General features: G+C 38.8%; 2 protein-coding genes across 4 annotated transcripts in view; both read left to right on the top strand.

Moving 5' to 3' along the window:
- BCO2 (beta-carotene oxygenase 2) overlaps window positions 1–10,001 on the top strand; it is a 44,568-nt gene extending 34,567 nt beyond the window's left edge. For both annotated transcript variants that reach the window (XM_082845738.1, XM_082845737.1), the window contains exons 9-12: window positions 5,831–5,968; window positions 6,564–6,746; window positions 7,229–7,339; window positions 8,835–10,001. In XM_082845738.1, the coding sequence (XP_082701864.1) occupies window positions 5,831–5,968; window positions 6,564–6,746; window positions 7,229–7,339; window positions 8,835–8,948 (546 nt within the window). In that variant the 3' untranslated portion in view covers window positions 8,949–10,001. The remainder of the gene's footprint in view (window positions 1–5,830; window positions 5,969–6,563; window positions 6,747–7,228; window positions 7,340–8,834) is intronic.
- A 3,242-nt stretch (window positions 10,002–13,243) lies between these two features.
- Window positions 13,244–20,714, top strand: PTS (6-pyruvoyltetrahydropterin synthase). 2 transcript variants are annotated; one of them, XM_082843848.1, is made up of 6 exons: window positions 13,244–13,352; window positions 14,783–14,862; window positions 16,046–16,068; window positions 16,445–16,501; window positions 19,343–19,413; window positions 19,603–20,714. In XM_082843848.1, exons 1-6 carry the CDS (start codon window positions 13,270–13,272, stop codon window positions 19,724–19,726), a joined length of 438 nt encoding a protein of 145 aa, XP_082699974.1. In that variant the 5' UTR covers window positions 13,244–13,269; the 3' UTR covers window positions 19,727–20,714. The 2 variants fall into 2 exon arrangements, with proteins under 2 accessions (XP_082699974.1, XP_082699975.1); XM_082843849.1 differs by lacking the exon at window positions 16,046–16,068 and having other exon boundaries at window positions 14,783–14,897.
- The last annotated feature ends 287 nt before the right edge of the window (window positions 20,715–21,001 follow it).

The raw sequence follows: 21,001 nt of genomic DNA, 5'->3' as shown, positions 1-21,001 counted from the left end.
GATGATAAATTTCTGTCTAGCAGAGCATCCCACAAGTTTTGATATGTTTTATTACTTTTCAGTTAAAGTATTTTCTAACTCTCACTGAGATTTCTTCTTTGAAAATTATTTTTAAACTTTCAGAAAAATGGAAATCTTTCTAGTTATTTTTCCCATTGATTTCTAGCTTAATTTTACTGTATGATTTGAAGTTTATAAAATTTATTGAGATTTGCTTTATGGCCCAGAAAAGATTATTTTAAAAAAATTTAAAAAATGTTTTATGTGCATTTAAAATAATAAATTTTGGATGTAGTGTTTTATATATGTTGATTAGGTCATATTTTAAAATAATATTATTCAAATTTTCTTTATTCTTATTGATCTCTATCAGTTATCATATAACATGAAATGTATATTAAAATCTTTTGCTTGGAGTATAGATTTTTCTGTTTCTCCTCATAGTTATGCTAATTTTAAATTTACATATGTTGGTGCTCTGTGTGCATACAAATTTAGAATTGTTTTACCTTCCCGGTTTATTGAATATTTATCTCTAAGTAATGCTTTTTGCCATGATGTTTGCGTGCTATAACTTTCCCATCCTTTTACTTTTAACCTTTCTTAATAGGTACCATGTAAGCAATATACATTTACAAAATCCATTGTGCTAATTCTTTTTTTTTTGCGGTACACGGGCCTCTCACTGTTGTGGCCTCTCCCGTTGCGGAGCACAGGCTCCGGACGCACAGGCTCAGCGGCCATGGCTCACGGGCCCAGCTGTTCCGCGGCATGTGGGATCCATCCAGACCAGGGCATGAACCCATGTCCCCTGCATCGGCAGGCGGACTCTCAACCACTGCGCCACCAGGGAAGCCCCATTGTGCTAATTCTTGACTTTTGATTGGCACATTTAGTTAAACCAGTCATTAATATTTTGAGGTTTAAATATGCCATCTGACTATTTGTTTCCTATTTGTCTCACTAGTTCTTGTTTTCTCTCCTTTCTTGCCTTCTCTACATTAGTTGAGCATATTTTATTATTTCATTTCCACCTCCCCTCCCCCAAACATCACTCCACCCTCTGACCATTAGCTTGGTAGTTATACATTCTTTTAGTAGTTATTTGAGAAATCACAATATGCATCCTTGATTTAACACAGTATATTATAAATCAGTTCTTTTAATTCTTTCCAGACAATGCAAGGACTCTGGAACACTTTAACTTCATTTACTGTACTCCTGATTTATATGCTACTGTTTTTATAGATTTTAATTCTCTCTCTATATTAACCCTTATAAGGCATTATTATTAATGTTGTTTTATGTAGTCATAATTACCCATACTACCCATTTACCCACATCTGTACCTTCTCTTGCTCTTAATTCCTTCTAGCCTCTCTGAGCATCCATGTGGAATCATTTTCTTTCTGACTGAAGAACACCTTTTAGTATTTTCTTTAGTTCAGATATGCTGGTGATGGAATCTCTGTTTTTGCTTGTCAGAAAAATGTCTTTATTTTACCTTCTTTCTTGAAGGATGTTTCCACTGGATAAAGAATCTAGGTTGTTATTTTCTTTTGAAACTTTAAAGATATCATTTCATTGTCTTCTGATTTCTGTTAAGAAATCAGCTGTCAGTCTAAAGCTTTGCTCCTTTGAAGTTGAACTACCACCCCCCCGCAAAGATTTTCTCTTTGGTTTTCTGTAGTTAGTACTATGATATTTTTTAGTATGAGTTTCTTTTGATTTATTTTTACTATTTTTTTCCTTAAGGATTCTTTTTTTTTTTTTTTTGCGGTATGCGGGCGTCTCACTGTTGTGGCCTCTCCCATTGCGGAGCACAGGCTCCGGACGCGCAGGCTCAGCGGCCATGGTTCACGGGCCCAGCCGCTCCGCGGCATGTGGGATCCTCCCGGACCGGGGCACGAACCCGTGTCCCCCGCATTGGCAGGCGGACTCTCAACCACTGCGCCACCAGGGAAGCCCCCTTAAGGATTCTTGAATCAATGGTTTGATGTCTTTCATTAGTTTTGAAAAATTTCGCCTATTATTTCTTCAAATATTGTATCTGGTAAGTCCTTTCTCTCTTTTCTTTCTGGGATTACGGTACACATATGCTACGCCTTTTCACTCTAACGCTCTGTTGCTTATGTTCTTTTTAGTATCTTCTATCCTTTGGTCTAAGTATCTTGCTTTGGATATTTTCTTCCTATCTATCTTACAGTTCAAACATTCTTCTTCTTCTTCTTCTTTTTTTTTTTTTTTTTGCGGTACGCGGGCCTCTCACTGCTGTGGCCTCTCCCATTGCGGAGTACAGGCTCTGGATGCTCAGGCTCAGCGGCCATGGCTCATGGGCCTAGCCGCTCCGTGGCATGTGGTATCTTCCCGGACCAGGTCATGAACCCATCCCCTGCATCGACAGGCGGACTTTCAACCACTGCCCCACCAGGGAAGCCCCAAACATTCTTCTTCAGCTGTGTATATTCTGCTTTTAAACCTAGGCACTATGTTCCTAAACTCATTGCATTTTCCAGTTCTAGAATTTTGATTCCCTTCTCTTTTTTAATTTTAGTTCTCTGATACAATCCCAATTTAAAATAATTTCCTCCAACGTATTCAGAATAGTTAAAGTCTGATAACTCTATTATCTGGATCACTTGTGGTTCTGTTTCTGTCATTTGTTGTTTATCTTCTTGTTGTTTTTTAAATCATGCTCTCTTGTCGTCTCATGTGCTAATTTTTATTCTATACAGAATACTGTGTTTGAAAAATTGTAGGAGGGATATTTTGAGACTCTGTTATCTTCCTCTGGGGAAGATTTTCATTTGCTTCTGGCAGATGGCTAGAGTACATTATCAATTGAAGATATTCTTAATCTAGTTATAGGGATTGAGAAAATTTGAAACATGATACAGTTGCTGCAAGAGTTGGACTATTTTTGTTTATTTTTACTTCTAGGGTACAGCCAAAGAGCTAGAGGTTTATCAAGGCTTCCCCTTCTTGGAGACTTTGAACTACAACTTTTATTTTTCTGGCTCCTCAAAACTATCAGAATCTCTTCTCAGTAGGGCCAAGTGATGGGGGAGTTGGTATGGCAATATCCTTATAAAAGGGTAACATGAAGGAGCCTTGTGGTGATGGAACTGTTCTGTACCTTGAGTATGGTGGTGATCATATGAATTTACATGTGATAAAATTGCATAAAACTAAACACACATACAAACACAAATGAATGTGTGTAAAATTGGTGAAATCTGAGTAATGGTGGATTATATCCATGTAAGTTTCCCTGTTGTAGTGTTGTTATGTAAGAGGTCATCATTGGTGAGACTGGATGAAGGATACATGGGATCTCTCTGCATTGTTTGTTTTTTTTAATGTGGTAAAATATAACACAAAAGTTACTATTTTAACTATTTTTAGGTGTATAATTCAGTGACATTAAATACATTAATGATGTTGTGCAACCAACATCACTATTCATTTACAGAACTTTTTCATCATCCCAGACAGAAACGCTGTACCCATTAAATAACAGCTCCCTATCTCCTCCCTCTCCCCAGCTCTTGGTTGCCCTTATTCTACTTTCTGTTTCTATGAATTTGCCTATTCTAGGTACCTCATATAAATGGAATCATACAAGATTTTTTCTTTTGTGTCTGGCTTATTTCATTTAGCATAATCTTTTCATGGGTTATCCATGTTGTAACATGTATCAGAATCTCATTCCTTTTAAAGGTTTAATAATATTCCTTGTATGTATATACTACCTTTTGTTTATTCATCTGTTGGGGGACATTTGGGTTGTTTTCAGCTTTTGGCTATTATGAATAATGCTGTTATGAACACTGGTGTACAAGTATCTGTTTGAGTCCTTGTTTTCAGTTCTTTCTTGGCATATACCTAGAAGTGGAACTGCTGGATCATATGATAATTCTATTATATCTAACTGTTTGAGGAACTGCCAGATTGTTTTTAACAGCAGATGCACCATTTTACATTCCCACCAGCAATGCACTAGGGTTCCACTTTCTTCACATTCTCACAAACACTTGTTTTCTGGATTTTTTTGTTTGTTTTGTTTTGTTTTTTGGTTTATAATAGCCATCCTAATGAGTGTGAAGTATTATCTTATTGTCGTTTTGATTTTCATTTCCCTAATGACTAATAATGTTGAGCATCTTTTCCTGTACTTATTGGCTATTTGTATATCTTGGTGAAATGTCTAGTCTAGTCCTTTGCCCATTTTAAAATCAGTTGTTTGCTTTTCTGTATTATTTCTTACAGCTGCTTGTGGGTCTGCAATATATATCTCAAAATTAAAAAGTTTAATAAAAAATTCTTTTATATTTTCTCAGCCTTTCAGCTGCCTGTTCTTAAAAGCAGCTGATGTCCTTAGTGGAAAATCTGCCCCCAATATGTAGTTTCTGTGGGTTTCCTTCTTCCAAATCTATGCCCCGTTGTTCTTCATTACCTTTTTTAAGCTCACCAGCGCCTTCAAATAGCTGTTTTAAACATTTTTGTCCAGTTTTTCTATCTGTTCTCAGGGAAACAGTTGATCCATATTGCCTAACTCACCATTATTGGCACTCTCTTTTTGTTCACCTATGGTTTTGCAAAAGACAAAAATGTTTACATAAATTTAAAAGTAAATTTTTAAAAGCTAATTGTTTATGAAGCTTAAAAATTGCACTAAGTCTTTACTTAGTAAAAACATTTCTGCATGTTATGGAGATGATATGGGCTAGGTATATGGGGGGAAATGGCATAGTTTGTTCCCCATCTTACAATATTTCAAGAGAGGAAGATGTGCTTAAGCCATTCTTACTGTCATAAAAAATACACTTATTTTATTAGGGTCTCCTGCTTAAGCATCATCTCTGCAGAGATGCTGTGTTGGGGGTCCCCAAAACCACTCTTTGTTTTGATGATTCACTAGGAGGGCTCATGGGTCCCAGAATAATCAGAAAAAAAGAAAGGTACATGGGATGAAGTCTGGAGGAAACCAGGTGCGTGCTTTCAAGAGCCCTCTCCCAGGATATGCTTGATTCCTCCAGCAACTCGTTGTGACAACATGTGTGAAATGTTGCCTGCCAGGGGAGCCCACCCAAGCTGGTGGTCCAGGGTGTTTGTTGGGGATCAACACATAACATATATGGCCCCTACATGAGTAATCTCAATTACTGAAGTTCTAGAGCCCCATAGAGAAGGCAGGTGTTCATTATAAATCACGTTGTTAGCATAAACTATAAGAACAAATTAGTACCGCATGCCTCAAGGCCTCAGGCATGCGACCATACTCTTATCAGACTGAACATTCAAAGAGCTCCGTTCCCAGGTGCTGGCCAAGGACGAGTCATGAAAACAGGGCTTTCCTGAGAATGTGCAGGGTTTGAGCAACCCAGTCCTGCTAAGTTAGCCCATTTCCACACAGAGTTCTTCCTGGACCAAACCTGAGGAAGGAAGCACCCATTTTACTCTCTAGTCCCTCACCCTTCAGTGTGTTTCTTATTGGCACTTATCACGATCTGACTTAGAGCTATATAATCATTTATTTATTTGACACTACTTAAGTAACATATATTTCTTATCTATTATCATTCTTTCTCCACTAGAATATAAGGCCAGAGACTGTTTTGTTCACTGTTGTGTTCTCAGTGTCTGAAACAGAGCTTGGCCTATTGTAGGTACTCAACTGATATTTGCTGAGTAAATGAATGAATGAAAATGATCATTTATGCAATTACTTAGAAATGCCAATAATACTGACTGGATCTCAGTTATTGGGACATGCTGTTATTCTATGAATGACAATTTTCTCAACAGTTTATTTCTCTTTCCTGAACAGGTCTATAATTCAGTAGCCAGATCTTTCCCTCGAAGGTTTGTTTTGCCCTTACATGTCAGTTTGAATGCCCCTGAGGGAGAGAACCTCAGCCCCTTGACCTATTCTTCAGCCAGTGCTGTGAAACAGGCTGATGGAAAGGTATGCTATGAATGGACATTAGACTAAGACTTTGATCCTCAGTAGTGTTTCTTCATTCACTAGTAAAGTAGTGTGGCTATGTAGTGTGGCTGTTCTCCACAATGTTTGGTGCCCAGTAAGTTTTATAACATTCAGCTGAGCAGGGTAAGGTCATGGAGCATGGCTTGCAAAAGAGCCACAGAATTCTGGGTGGGAGTGAGCAGTGTATTTACCTATCCCTTTTGTGTTTTGAAACAAATATATGAAACTTTCTAATGGTTGTGGAATGTCTAAGTATTTGAGATAGGAATTGACCATCCCCACCTTTTAGATAATTTGCACTTACATATTATTGTGTAGCTAACAATGTCTCAGCTTTAGTAGAATAAAAGCCCACTTCTATCTCCTATGCCATTTGATAACTTAGTCACAAAACCAGATAATCATTTATATGTTCATACACATGATGAAAAGAGGAACAATTTTAAAAAATGACATAGAACCTCAGTTTTCAAGCCCTGTCACAAACTCTTATAGGTGTTAGCCCCACGCTGACCTACACTGAAAAAAGTAAGAATTAAGCAATCACTACAAATCCTTTTGTGCCCTCATTTAGATTTTGTGCTCTTATGAAAATCTATATCCTGAGGACCTAGAAGAGGAAGGAGGTGTTGAATTTCCCCAGATCAACTATGGCCAATTCAGTGGCAAAAAGTATCAGTTCTTCTATGGCTGTGGCTTTCGGCATTTGGTGGGCGATTCACTGATCAAGGTTGACGTGGTGAACAAGACACTAACGGTAATGAAATTCTCTTTCGTTTTCTGAACTCTTAAAAAACCCATTCTGCCCTTTGAATTAATTTCTGTTTTTTTTTTAAGGTAGGTCTTGAGATTTTTTAATATTTAAACAGCTCAGCCACTTACTTTTATTAAATCTGAGAACCATGGAATCACATAGATTAGGGGTATGTTCCCTCTAGGGAATCTAAATGAACCACAAGCCCAGAGAAACAATTCTATGCTTGATAGTATTTTGAGAGAAATCATGGGACACCTCTATTTCAAGTTGATGGGAAACTATAATTACACCAGTTGTGTTTGATGATAATGGAATCTGCAGCTGCAAAAGCTCCCTCTCCTATATTTAACTCAGTAAGCCTGATTCTTCTACTGTTGGACCATTGCACTGACAGTCAAATTCATGCTGGGACTGACAATAACTATAGAAAGCTTCCAGTTCATAACCAGTCTTTTATCAAATACTTTTTTGGGGACTTACAGGTTTGGAGAGAAGATGGCTTTTATCCCTCAGAACCTGTTTTTGTTCCAGTCCCAGGAGCCAATGAAGAAGATGGTGGGGTTATTCTTTCTGTGGTGATCACTCCCAACCAGGTAAATGTATTTCCGTCATCGTCAGAAAGAGAAATAGCACTGGGCCTTCTGAGGGTTATATTTAGTGATGCTGTTGATGGTTTATTTTGATTCCAATTTGGCACCTTCTCCCTTTTCTTCCTCTCCTTATTATTTGGGTACCCTTTCATCATAATCAGTACTTTATTACTGTTTTAAAGTTCTATTTTAGAACCATAATAATAATTAACATTTGCATAGGAATTTATTTACAAACCTCTTTCATACATATTATCTTATTTAGTCATCAAAACAACTTTGTGGGGTACCATTTTACACGTAGAATTTGTAACTTAAGGAAGTTGAAAGAGACTTGCATCAGATCTCATAGTGGTAAAGCCAGTATTTAAATCCCAAACTTCTGAATTCTAGTCTAATATTTCATACCACCATCTGTGCTGCCAATTTAAATTGAGTGACCCAAGGGACTTCCCTCATGGTCCAGTGGGTAAGACTCTGTGCTCCCAATGCAGGGGACCCGGGTTCCATCCCTGGTTGGGGAACTAGATCCCGCATGCATGCCGCAAATAAAGAGTCTGCATGCCTCAGCGAAGACCCGGTGCAGGCAAAATAAATAAATATTAAAAAAAAACCTAAAAAATAAAATAAATAGAGTGACCCAAAAATCTAATGTGATAGGCCCTGACCTAGTGTCTCAAAAATGTTGATATCTCTTTTTTTTTTTAATATTTATTTATTTATTTGGCTGCACTGGGTCTTAGTTGCAGCACATGGGATCTTTAGTTGTGGCATGCGGGCTCCTAGTTCCCTGACCAGGGATCGAACCTGGGCCCCCTGCACTGGGAGCATGGAGTCTTAAGCACTGGACCACCAGGGAAGTCCCAATAATGTTGATATATAACTTCTTGTCTAGGGCAGTCTTGTGGCAGTAGGTTCACTTTGAGTACCAGCTTTGATCAATTATTACTGGCTACCTGGGGTGTTGGATTCTGAGGCTTTTTAAGGTTTAGATGTGGAAAGTGCTGTGATCAATTAATAATGCCTGCCATGGGCTTAGGAGGACTTTGTCCTCATGCCAGGTACTTGCCACTCCTGTAATTAGACCAGGGCAAATCTCAGTCTGCCTTGCAATGCTACCTTTTGAACAGCTCCAAAGTAACACAAAATGGAGACATTTCATTTTAGAAGAATTTTTATGTCTCTTAGGAGATTGAAAGGGGCAGGTAAAAAGATCCTTAAACCCAAAGAGATCCTATGAAGGTGACTGATATAGAGAACTTATTCTTTGCTCTAGATATGTACTTCTTCAGGTGTAATTTCCTTTTCTGTTCAGTTCAGCATTCTGCAAACATTCAGTGAATGAATAGGCAAAGCACTGTGCTAGATGCTGGGGGTGGACATGAAGATGAGTAATATGTAGTCTCTTAGGAATTTTACAGCCCACTGGAGGACACAGACAGATTTTTTGTAGAAAAAAAATAAGAGAGAATATTCAGTATTGGCTTTCCTTTTCTAGAATGAAAGAAATTTTCTCCTAGTCTTGGATGCCAAGAACTTTGAAGAACTGGGCCGAGCAGAGGTGCCTGTGCAAATGCCTTATGGGTTCCATGGCACCTTCATGACCATCTGATGGAACATCCACAAGGTCTGGGAACTAGGTTTTAAATGAATGTGCTCTGTACAAAAGAGAGAGCAAAGGTGCACCTTACCTTCCAAACCATAGACACCTGGTTTTAAAATTTCTATTAAAAATGGAATTCATGAGATAATTATGGTTTTATATTTTCTTAGGGATCTTCCTTGAAAACATTAAGCAAGTGTTGATACAACCTTTTGAAGAGAGTTTTAAATTTATATTTACTGGATATATCTTATAGGTAATAAGAATACATGAAAGAAAAACTAGACCTGATTATCACCACCAGATAAGTGCGTGACAGAGGTTCCCACACTTGGGAGAAGAAATACAGATAACCATAGCTAGTAGAATACGAATATAGGTCTGAAAAGCCCCTTGTTTTTTCCATTACAGCCGGCCTGTTGCTACTGGTCTTAAGGTACTCACAGAGGATGTCATGCTTGGAGGCTCCTTCTAAACTGGCTATTTCTCTGCTGTCCAGAGCAGATGCCACTGCAGTTGAACCACCAAGTACCACCTCCTACCCTGCCCCCAGCTCAGCCTTGGGAGGCTGTTGTTTTGAGGGATGTTGTTAAAATCAGGCATTTTTTCCTAATCTCCAGGTGTCTAGTTCTTCAGAGAACGATGAAAAGTTGGTAGTTCTTACCATACGACCCAGCAATTCCACTATTGGGCATATACCCTGAGAAAACCATAATTCAAAAAGAGTTGTGGGGCTTCCCTGGTGGCGCAGTGGTTGAGAGTCTGCCTGCTGATGCAGGGGACACGGGTTCATGCCCTGGTCCGGGAAGATCCCACATGCCACGGAGTGGCTGGGCCCGTGAGCCATGGCAGCTGAGCCTGCGCGTCCGGAGCCTGTGCTCCACAACGGGAGAGGGCACAGCAGTGAGAGGCCCGCGAACCACAAAAAAAAAAAAAAAGAGTTGTGTACCAAAATGTTCATTGCAGCTCTATTTACAATAGCCAGGACATGGAAGCAACCTAAGTGTCCATCGACAGATGAATGGATAAAGAAGATGTGGCACACATATACAATGGAATGTTACTCAGTCATAAAAAGAAACGAAATTGAGTTATTTGTGGTGAGGTGGATGGACCTAGAGTCTGTCATACAGAGTGAAGTAAGTCAGAAAGAGAAAAACAAATACTGTATGCTAATATATATATATATATATATATATATATATATATATATATATATATAATCTAAGAAAAAAAAAAGGTTAGGAAGAACCTAGGGGTAAGACGGGAATAAAGACACAGACCTACTAGAGAATGGACTTGAGGATATGGGGAGGCGGAAGGGTAAGCTGTGACAAAGTGAGAGTGGCATGGACATACACACACTACCAAACGTAAAATAGATAGCTAGTGGGAAGCAGCCGCATAGCACAGGGAGATCAGCTTAGTGCTTTGTGACCACCTAGAGGGGTGGGATAGGGAGGGTGGGAGGGAGGGAGATATGGGAACTTATGTATATGTATAACTGATTCACTTTGTTATAAAGCCGAAACTAACACACCATTGTAAAGCAATTATACTCCAATAAAGATGTTAAAAAAAAAAAGTTGGTAGTTCTTCATTTAATTGGGCAACAGGTGGCACTAGAGACCATATAATCTTTGCATGTCTAAACCCCGTTAGTTTTATTTTATTTTGTTTTTGCTGTACACGGGCCTCTCACTGTTGTGGCCTCTCCTGCTGCGGAGCACAGGCTCCGGACACGAAGGCCCAGAGGCCATGGCTCACAGGCCCAGCCGCTCCGCGGCATGTGGGATCCTCCCGGACCAGGGCACGAACCCGCGCCCCCTGCATCAGCAGGCGGACTCTCAACCACCGCGCCACCAGGGAAGCCCAACCCCGTTAGTTTTTACCAACAGCCCAAATCAGCCTAGATCTGTCATTTAAACCTCACGTCAAAATACCGTGTTCCCTTTTCCTTCAGTTATACTCCAAGCCCAGGCCAGTTAAACTGTGCATGTTCCATGTGCATGTTGAATGGTGCTGGAGAAGCCCCCCAAACATGTAGTTTGGGGCAGTGTGAACTCATTAGGCTCACGGCACAGTCCTGGACCAACATAGTCAGTTTCTCTTCAGTTTTCCTTGAGAGTTATTATAAACATCACAAACCCTATTCACCTTAGCAAAGGGTTCCATACATACAAATGCCACATGTCAGGGTTTGCATTGTGGCAATAAAATAAAGGTTCTAAGTTTTGTGTCTGTGTTGGTGAGATACAGAGCAATAGCAATAGGTACGGAATAGAAGATGCCTAAACAGAACTAATATAGCAGATGTGGGAGCGTAGAGGCTGAGATAACCATAAGAACATAAATCCCTTGGTGTTTCACAGAAGTCTTCAAAAAGGCATTGTACTCCCCCAGATCAGACATGGAAGTTTGATCCAGATCTTATTTGGATCTGAAAGGTGAAGAAGACTCCAGTGGACATCTGGGAGGTACATAGGTCTCTCTGATCATGTCTTTCTTCTGTTTATAAACCTTTACTCCATCCTACTACACAGAGAGTAAAGCTCAAACATATAAAGTTTAGCAGTATAAAAATAAGATTTTGACCCAAGGATACCTGAATTCTGCCTTGGCCCTGCCATCTATACGGTTCTTGAAGGAGAAGACAAAAAAGGATCAACAACATTTTATAATCTAGGTGTATATGCCTGGTAATCCAATGCAGAAAGTTCTGGAAATTGAATGAGCATATGACTGAGGCTCAGAGCCTAGGCAGGGCCTCTTCCTTTCCCTAAGTCCAACTCATCACTGGACAGTGTCCAGAGACTCAAGGAAAGGAACTGTGTGGTGCACAAGTGAGGGGAAAAGGGATTAGGGTGCATCCTAGTGACCTTATCTTAGTTACATCTGGAAAGTTACTATTTCCAAATAAAGCCATATTCTGAGGTACTGGGGGTTGGGACTTCAACACATTTAACTTTGGAGGGGACACATTTCAATGCATAACAGGATAACTGAGGGTGAATTTGGTGAGTACCTTTACATAGAATTAGCTTTAATAAAAGAGCAAGAACTCTGCAAATGCAGTAACATATTTTACTAAAGCAAATAACTAAAGCAATTTCTCAGAAATTCTTTCTACCTTTTACCTTTTATTTTATTTTGATTCTTTAAACTGAATTGGGAACAAGGGAAGTGTTTGTGTAACCATTGATGGTTATAGTATTTATCTCTGATGCAGTCAATGCCTGGGAAACATTGTTTATAAGTGATCCTGGGTAAATAATTCACTTATCTGGGTCTGTGTTTTCTTATCTGTAAAGTGAGAGGACTGAACTAGATTTTGAGTTTCCATCTCAAAAATCTCTGGTTTATAATTATTTAAAGTTCATTACAGTCCAATGGGGGAAAGGAGAAAAATATTTGAAAACGTGTGAGGAAGTTTGCTACACATTAATTTAATGCACAACAAACAGCATATATAGCTGGAGACAGGAGACATGTGGGAGAAACCATCATGGGGCTTATATTTCCACCACGCCCATGATTTTATCCCTCCTTTCCAGTGCCTGGAACAGTGCCAGCCACAGTAGGTATTCAGTAATTAATGAAAGAATGAATGTAGGCGAGAAATGCACTGGTGTGTACTGGGAACTATAAGTAGTTTGGCCACTGCTTATGAGTAGATGGCGAGGAAACAAGATCCTTTCACTCTGGAGGTGTCTACATTGGACAGAGAATAGCTAACGTGTGTGTTTTCATGGGTGCATGTGTTTATACTGCAGCAACCCAGAGTGATAAACGGCTCCATGCATGCATATGGATAAGGACAGCTCGAGAGTTTCCCTTTGTAAGAATCTTTACAAATAGTCCAAAGGTAGTATCATTTCTTAAAGCCACGTGGTCCCACACGTGCACTCAAATTTCTGCTCCCTTTAAGCTATAAGTAGGCTGGCCCTGGGACTCGTCGCAGAGTAAGCAGCGACTGGAGGTTTCTACAACCCAGGGCTTTCTAGAAGGGAGTGAGAGGGACCTCATTGAGCAGACGTAAAAATGAAGTACACTAAGACCCCACCCACCTTATTTGACCGCTCTAAGGCGGACCCAGCTCTCTGATCGCTTGCTTTCCCAAGAGATTGAGATAGCAAGAAACGCCTGTTACGGCCTCCAGGCCGGCAGAGGGAGCCCGGTCGCAGGGTGAAGCAGAGAGCACTTCTGCCGGGCGCCGTCCGCACTGCGCAGCCGCGGAGGGAGGCGCGCCCCCCCCCCCCCGCCCCCCCTTCTCAGCCTGGCGGCGGGCCTAGAGCGAGAGGCGCTGGAGGGGACGCGGGCTTGCAAAACCATGAGCGCGGCGGCTTCGGGCCCTGGCCGGCGGGCGCGAGTGTCCCGCCTGGTCTCCTTCAGCGCGACCCATCGGCTCCACAGGTGGGGTGTGCCTACAGTACCAGTGGTGGGGGCAGCACCTTCGAGCTCCGGAGCTGGGTCCCGGGTGCAGGAGGGGTACGGGTGCCCGCTGATGAGAGGGCGGGGGGCGCGGTGCACTCCTGCGGCCACCAGGCTTCGTTGATGACGTCATAACACCCGCGACCGGCGTCTACCAGCCTTCTGGGGATCGATGTGACGTTGAAAGGTGTTGAACTCGCCCAGGTTACACAGTGCCAGGCACATCGTAAACACTCAGTACATGTTAGCTACCCATAGCTAATATAGTTACAGCAAGGCGAGTTTTGTCCACTTTATACCGAAGAGAAAATGAACCCAGATGTTCACTTTCCTGAGAGCAGCAGCGCAGTTGGGATTTGAGCCCAGAGTACTCATACTGCTTCATCGCACTGAAGAGTTGATTTTGAGCAGGGTTTTGCCACTCATTAGCAAGCTCCACTCTCTGAGCATCAGTTTCCTCGTCTGCAAAATGAGGATAATAATTTCTACCTAACAGTATTCACCTATCCATTTATTCCTTGGACAGGTATTTGTTGTCAGGTCTTGTGCTAGGTAACAGGGGTGCAGCAGTGATCAAGACCTGTCACAGTTTTCTATCTGCAGTGTACAAACTGGCCAATTTTGTGGAGAGTACAGTGAGATAATTTTGTGCAAAAGCTTTGTGAACTGTAGTACTCTAAATGTAAGAAGTAGATGAGCAGGAGAAAGGAAAGTAATAAAGAGAGTCTCAAAAAGAAAGGAGTTATTTAATAGGAAGCTCAAACATATGAGAGTGGTAAGGCCTCATTGAAGATGCACAGTTGATTGGACAGGTATATGTATAAAAATCCATTAAGAAAACGGATTTCTGCCTGGAACAACGGCTGAGTATTGTAATTTTAAAATTTAACCTGCTTTGAATACCCCTGAATGGATTGAAGTTATCAGTAGGCAATAGTTGAGGGATAATGAAGCAAGATTTTAAAGAGAAGATGTGCTAGGTCATGTAATTATTTTTCAGGGGGAATGAGATTTTCAGCCACTTGAGGATAAGCGTCTTTTTCTTTTTTAATCACCATGTGCCCTTGCTTCATTCAGCCTGTGCCTAGTATGTAGTAGGTACTCAGTAAATGTTGAATTGAAAAATGGAAGGGCCTTGAGCAGATCAGTTGTTGAAGTCTTGCTGTGGAACAAGGATGTTGAATTTACTTAAGCTAATTTGTATGGTATAGTAGTCTAATTAGGGGGCATACACTGGTTCCTGACATAAAATTGAGTAATGAAATCAAATTGATTTATGACTCTCCATTTGATGAGCTAAAGAATAGTAAGTTGTGAAGTTTTTCAAAGGCTAGAGCAAACAATAAGCGTAGGGAACAGAGAAGGTATCTGAACATGTATCATGTTGACTTTTTTTTTTTTTTTTTGGTCAGCAAATCTCTGAGTAATGAAGAAAACTTGAAACTGTTTGGGAAATGCAACAACCCAAATGGCCATGGGCACAATTATAAAGGTGAGAGAAAAACTGGTGAAATTTTAGCCCTTTCGGTAGTGATGAAAGAGTGTTCAGCATATACAGTCTAAATGAGTATAAGAAACCTTATGGACAGAACATGAATGCTTTGAGCCTTGAATGAGAAATTAAATGGAAGTTCAAAATGAAAAGATCTGTTTCCTTAGTTGGATGTATCTTAAGTTTTACTATGCAATTGTCTGCTGTTATAGATCAAAACAATGAATGGCTTAAATACTTTTTTCCTTGGCCTTAAGAGTACATGACATTCTTTTGGAACCATGTTTCCTTCTAATTAGGTATTGCTGAGGTCAATGTTAAAATTAGATTGTATTCATTGAGTAAATAATGACTGACAAAGGGAGCATATTGGCTCAAGATATGCGGCATGGCAGGAAAATAGGTTGGGTCTAAAACTTTGACAGTAGTGTTCCAAGAAAGTAATTAATTTACGCAAGGACAAGGGACTTGATTATTTGAGATACAGATGATATCTCACAAAACAGCTATGTAAGCCATAGAGCATCACAGCATATGGTATGATGGAGTAAAAAGACCAGAAAAGATGTCAGAAGTTTGGGATTTCTAGTTTAGTTACTGCCTAACTTACTTGACCTATGATATCTCTCATTCTCCGTTTGCTCACTTATCACATAATACCTAATGGTGTCTGTATGGAGCTGAAAAAAATATGAAAAAGTCATTAATTTGTAGAGCACTCTGATCATCAAGATTTTTCAGAAGTTTCATACAAGTACTTGTTAATTTACAGAGCATTACTATAAACTGTGTTTACATTCACATGAGTAAAGGAATAAGAATTTTAGGCCCAGTAGTAGTTTTGCTTGCTCAGAAAGGTACTTGGACCAGCTCAGTGTGTAGCTGAATTTCTTCCTGTATATTTTCTACTTTTACAGGCAGTGATCAAGCAGCATCTTGATCTTACCTAGTGGAGATTCCTTCCAAGTGCATCATAAACAGAATTTATACCCTTTTTGGCCTTGGCTAAGCACCTCTAAGTTCCTCTGCCTTGGTTGATAAAAAGATCTTAACTAAAAGATGTTCTGGGGGAAAATATAGCTTTGTGGGGTGAGATCTAATAATTTATGTTGGTAACTTGTGTTTGGATGTTACTCTGTTGAAAGTCATGTTTCTTTGTGGTATTTTGTTTTCTTCCCCATAGTTGTGGTGACAGTACATGGAGAGGTACGTGCTGAAAATGTCTCTGGTTTGTGCACATTGCTGGGCCCTCTTTCAGCCAACGTGATGGATTCTGTGTTGAAAAATTCTGTTCAAATCAGTATTGCTTCATTGTTGGTCTTTGTGTATGGTGAGCTGCTGCCATTTCAGGCCTTTCCTCTCCCAAAATGTCCTCTTTAATGTGCTGTATGTGGACAGATAGAAGAGCAGTACAGTGAAAAGGAAGCCTAGAGCACTTGGTGTTTCCATGCTGAGATGGATTGTCTCGGGGATGAAGGCCAATGTGGGGACAATTTCTGCACATTGTGCAGCTTAATAATTTACCAGAGGTTTAAATATGAAGAGCATGTTATAGTAATATTCACCTTTGTTTACTTTTTAGATTGATCCTGTTACAGGAATGGTCATGAATTTGACTGACCTCAAAGAGTATATGGAGGTAATGGCATGTTGGATGCTTATTTTGTGCTGTCTTCTGAATATAATATTTGATGGCCCCCTTTTCACTTCCCCAAGCAAGTATCATCAGAGGTCCTATGACCTGGCAAGTGGAATTGGGTGAGGGAGTGGGGTAGTAGTTGGAGGAACTTCTCTCAATGTTCTCCTAAAGGTGTTTGGATGACTTAATGGAAATTAGTCGTGGTTGTCTTACAATGATAGGAATAAGTGTAGCGTGCTCATCTTGTATTTTTTGTTGGTGTATCCTGATTTTCTCTGTTTAACAAATTCTGCCCTTCTTTCAAGACACAGCTCTCTTCTTGAAACTTTCTACTTCTGTGAATTTTCCTTACACCTTTGATCACAGATTTTAGTACTACCCTGTTTTATTCACTTTAGCTTTATTATAAGCTCACTGGGGCAGTTCATCATAGGGATAACAAAAAAGAGGTTGTTCGGTAAAAGACTTACTGATTATATCATTACAGAATTCTTGGATTGTAAGAGACCTCAGAGGTTATCTAAGCCAACTTCTTCATTCCATAGGTTGAGATTGAGAGATGCTGAACAGTTAACCAACTGACTTGCCCTAGGTCATGTAGTTAGTCCTTTACAAAGTTGAGATTAGATTTTCTTCCATCCACCTTAGTTTTTAAAATGCCTTCATTTCACCTGTTTACTTTGCTTCAGCTTTGCTCCTTATTTTGTTCTAAAATTTGACATTTGTTTCATAAAAATGCTGTTATTAATAATCATTACTTCTTTCATGTTACTTATCTCCCATATATTCAATAAGTATGCCTGCTTTGCATCAGTCTTTGAGCTGAGTACTAGGAATCCAATGATGAATGAGACATAGCTGTTAGCCACAGAGTGCTCACATGACTTTTTAAACTTTCTTTTTTTAAAATTAATTTATTTATTTATGGCTGTGTTGGGTCTTTGTTGCTGCGTGCAGGCTTTCTCTAGTTGCGTCGAGCGGGCGCTACTCTTTGTTGTGGTGTGAGAGCTTCTCACTGTGGTGGCTTCTCTTTGTTGCGGAGCACAGGCTCTGGGCGTGTGGGCTTCAGTAGTTGTGGCATGCGGGCTTTAGAGCACAGGCTCAGTAGCTGTGGTGCATGGGCTTAATTGCTCCACGGCATGTGGGATCTTCCCGGACCAGGGCTCGAACCCGTGTCCCTTGCATTGGCAGGCGGATTCTTAATCACTGCGCCATCAGGGAAGCTCTCACGTGACTTTTTATAGCAGGTAAAGAATAGTAAGTGCTCAATAAGTGTTGCTTGAATAAATGAATAGGAGAATGAGTGAATGAACAAACAGTACTGTGCTCAAAGTACTGTAGGAAAGCTGTAAAGTCAGAGTGCTTACATTTACTGGTGACATAAAAAAATATATATATATACACACACACACATGCACACACACATGCGCACGCGCATGCGCGCACACACAAATACAAGACAACAACTTGAGAAATATAAGAGGCACCCCAAGCAGGCATACAGTTAAATACTAAAGGAGAGGTTCTCTACACTTTTTCCCCATATTTGCATACCTGAAGGATACCACACACCACACACTTTAGTACTTTTACATGAGTAAAAGTGGCTGATCATGGCATACAGAGTCAAATTAGAAGGAGCCCTGTAGAAGAGGCTTCAATGGAAAAGTTGAGATCTGAACTGGAATTTTCAATTAAAACAAAGATTAAACAAAGGTTTATTTTCTTGATATCCATATGGATATCATTTGATTTATTTTAAAAGTTGTTTGGTTTAGAACTTACTTTTTTTAATATGATTCTGATTTTGTTCAGACAGTGATTGCTATTGTTGTCATTAATGTACCTTTCTTGGAACCATACCATATGGAAACTTAGATTGTTTCACAAATGCTTTTTTTATTGAAATATAGTTGATGAGCAATATTATATAATTTACAGGTGTACAGTATAGTGACTGACAATTTTTAAAGGTTATACTCCATTCATAGTTATTATAAAATATTGGCTATATTCCCCATGTTGTACAATATATTCTTATAGCTTATTTTATACATAATAGTTTGTACCCCTTAATCCCCTACCCCTTTACTGCCCCTCCTCCCTTCCCTCTCCCCACTGGTAACAACTAAGTCTCTTCATCTGAGAGTCTGTTTCTTTCTTGTTATATTCACTAGTTTATTGTATTTTTTAGATTGCTTAGATGTTTTACAATAGCTAAAAGTAAAAATTTACAAAGAATAAGGCAATTATAATTCTTGCCATTGACAAAGAAAAACATTATGTTTAATATTCCTAATACAAGTATTAGGAAGCAATAGTCTTTACATGTTTTTATTTTTTCTTCTAAGAGCCCGAGAGCATTCTTAAATTATACCTTACAGCAGAAATTTAGAACTCCTTACATAATTTTAGTCTCAATCTGCTTTATAAATGTAGTACTCATTGAATGTTTGTCCTAATTAAATTGTGGCATTGTGCTGAAGGTGAGACTGTTAGGGAGAAGTATTTCTAGTAACATTTTGGACAGAATTCAAGAAGTATTAAACTAAATTCTGAATCACAATGGCTTGTTATGAGAAAGCTCCAGTGAATTCTCTATTTTTTGGTTTCTTACCTCTTTGCATTCAGTAATGAGGATATCCAGTCATTGTGGAGAGCTAGGCCTTACTTTATTTTACAACTTTAAACTTTCTGAGATTGTTTTATAAAACACCGAGGACTTGCAAGTATCGAGTTAGTGACTAAATGATAAGGTAAGGTTTAGAGGCAAAGGTAGGATACTTTGGAATATGAGTCATAAATGGAATTAGTGATGTTTTTCCTTTGTTTTGTCTATAGGAGGCAATTATGAAACCCCTTGATCATAAGAATCTGGATCTGGATGTGCCGTATTTTGCAGATGTTGTAAGGTGAGTGACTATTTTACTTTATGTAAATAGTAAGAAAGAAGAATCGATTTTAACATTTTACTTGATTATTGTGTGATTTCTAAAGTTTTAGTGTAATATCTTTTAAAACTAGAATTTCTATTCTCTGTAAGTATTAAACATGAAGTTTTGTTTATTTTCCTTTTGATCTTCTTTCCTTTTCTTCTACAGCACGACAGAAAATGTAGCTGTATATATCTGGGAAAACCTCCAGAAATTTCTTCCTATAGGAGTTCTTTATAAAGTAAAAGTATATGAAACTGATAATAATATTGTAGTCTATAAAGGAGAATAACTCTTAGAAGTTAATACTATAGAATGATTTAATTTTTTTCCATATTTGAAGAAGATCTTTATCCCCTTGGACGATTAAGAAGTCATCACATAATTGTTGCATCTCCATATTGAGTTCTGGAGCACTTGATTTATTGGAATCATTGTGAATAAGACCTGTTTTAGACTCAAATCTGTTTTAAAATCAAATTTGTAATGTATTCTGAGTATCATTTAAAGAGTCTTTCATCTATAGATTAAAATCATTTCAGCAAAATGTTTGGTGTAGAATTATATGAAAGCAAAAGAAATCTGTTTTTTCCATTATCTCATTTGTAGTATTCATTTTTTTTCTTGGTATAATGTAAATGGCAAAAATGTTTATAAGACTTACAGTAGGTGAATCTTATAAAAAATAAAATACAGGTGATCACCAAGTCTAGAAACATAGACAACATTCTATTTCTTAGTAGATTGAGCTCCCTTGATCACTTCTAGAATATGCTAAAGGTGCAAGTTTATTCAGTGAAAATTAGTCACAAATCATCTGAGGCAATGCATTGTAAATAGATGTACAAGGACTGATGGGAATGTTGCTTTAATGCACATTGTTCATTGCACATTTGCACAGCTTACTGAACTATGAACTGCTAGTGAGGAATAGCACATTGAACATAATCATGGAAGATCAGTAAACTGCTTATGTATATTTGTCTGTGTTTCCAGACCTTGTGGCTACATGAACAATTTAAACTCAGAAGGCTGAAGAATAATCTCATGTATTAAACCCTGTTAAAATAATCAACATGAAAAGGATATATTACTCTGTTAAGGATCTCTTATATACAGTTTTTCCTAGTTAATTCCACTTTGTTCTGATCACTAAATTTATCTGCTTAGTTGAACTATATTTTTCATCCCTGGTATCTTTTTCTGATGCCTAAATCCACAAGAACGTGTTTTCTTTCTTTGCAAAAAGAACTGTTCTCACTTGTGTTCTCATTTGTATTCTGAACTTCTTAAATATAGGGTTTCATTTTTCTCTCCACATAGCAACTAGTACACAATGGACTCTTAGAATGTTGCTGCCTGAAAATAGTAAAAGGACATGTGTGGTGATTACTATACTAAAAAAATTTTCAAAGGAGTACACTTTTATTTTGGAGAGTTATTAACTACAGGAATTTTATGGTAAATTTTGACAATAATACAATGCCCACTTGATTAAATTTAAATGTGTTTTAGTTATCAACACAATTTTTATGTTACTTATTCATGTATATTTTGTATTGATTAC

This window comes from Leucopleurus acutus (assembly GCF_964270905.1).
Source record: "Leucopleurus acutus genome assembly, chromosome: 8".
NCBI lineage: Eukaryota > Metazoa > Chordata > Mammalia > Artiodactyla > Delphinidae > Leucopleurus > Leucopleurus acutus.
This window is presented reverse-complemented; position numbering and strand designations above follow the sequence as displayed.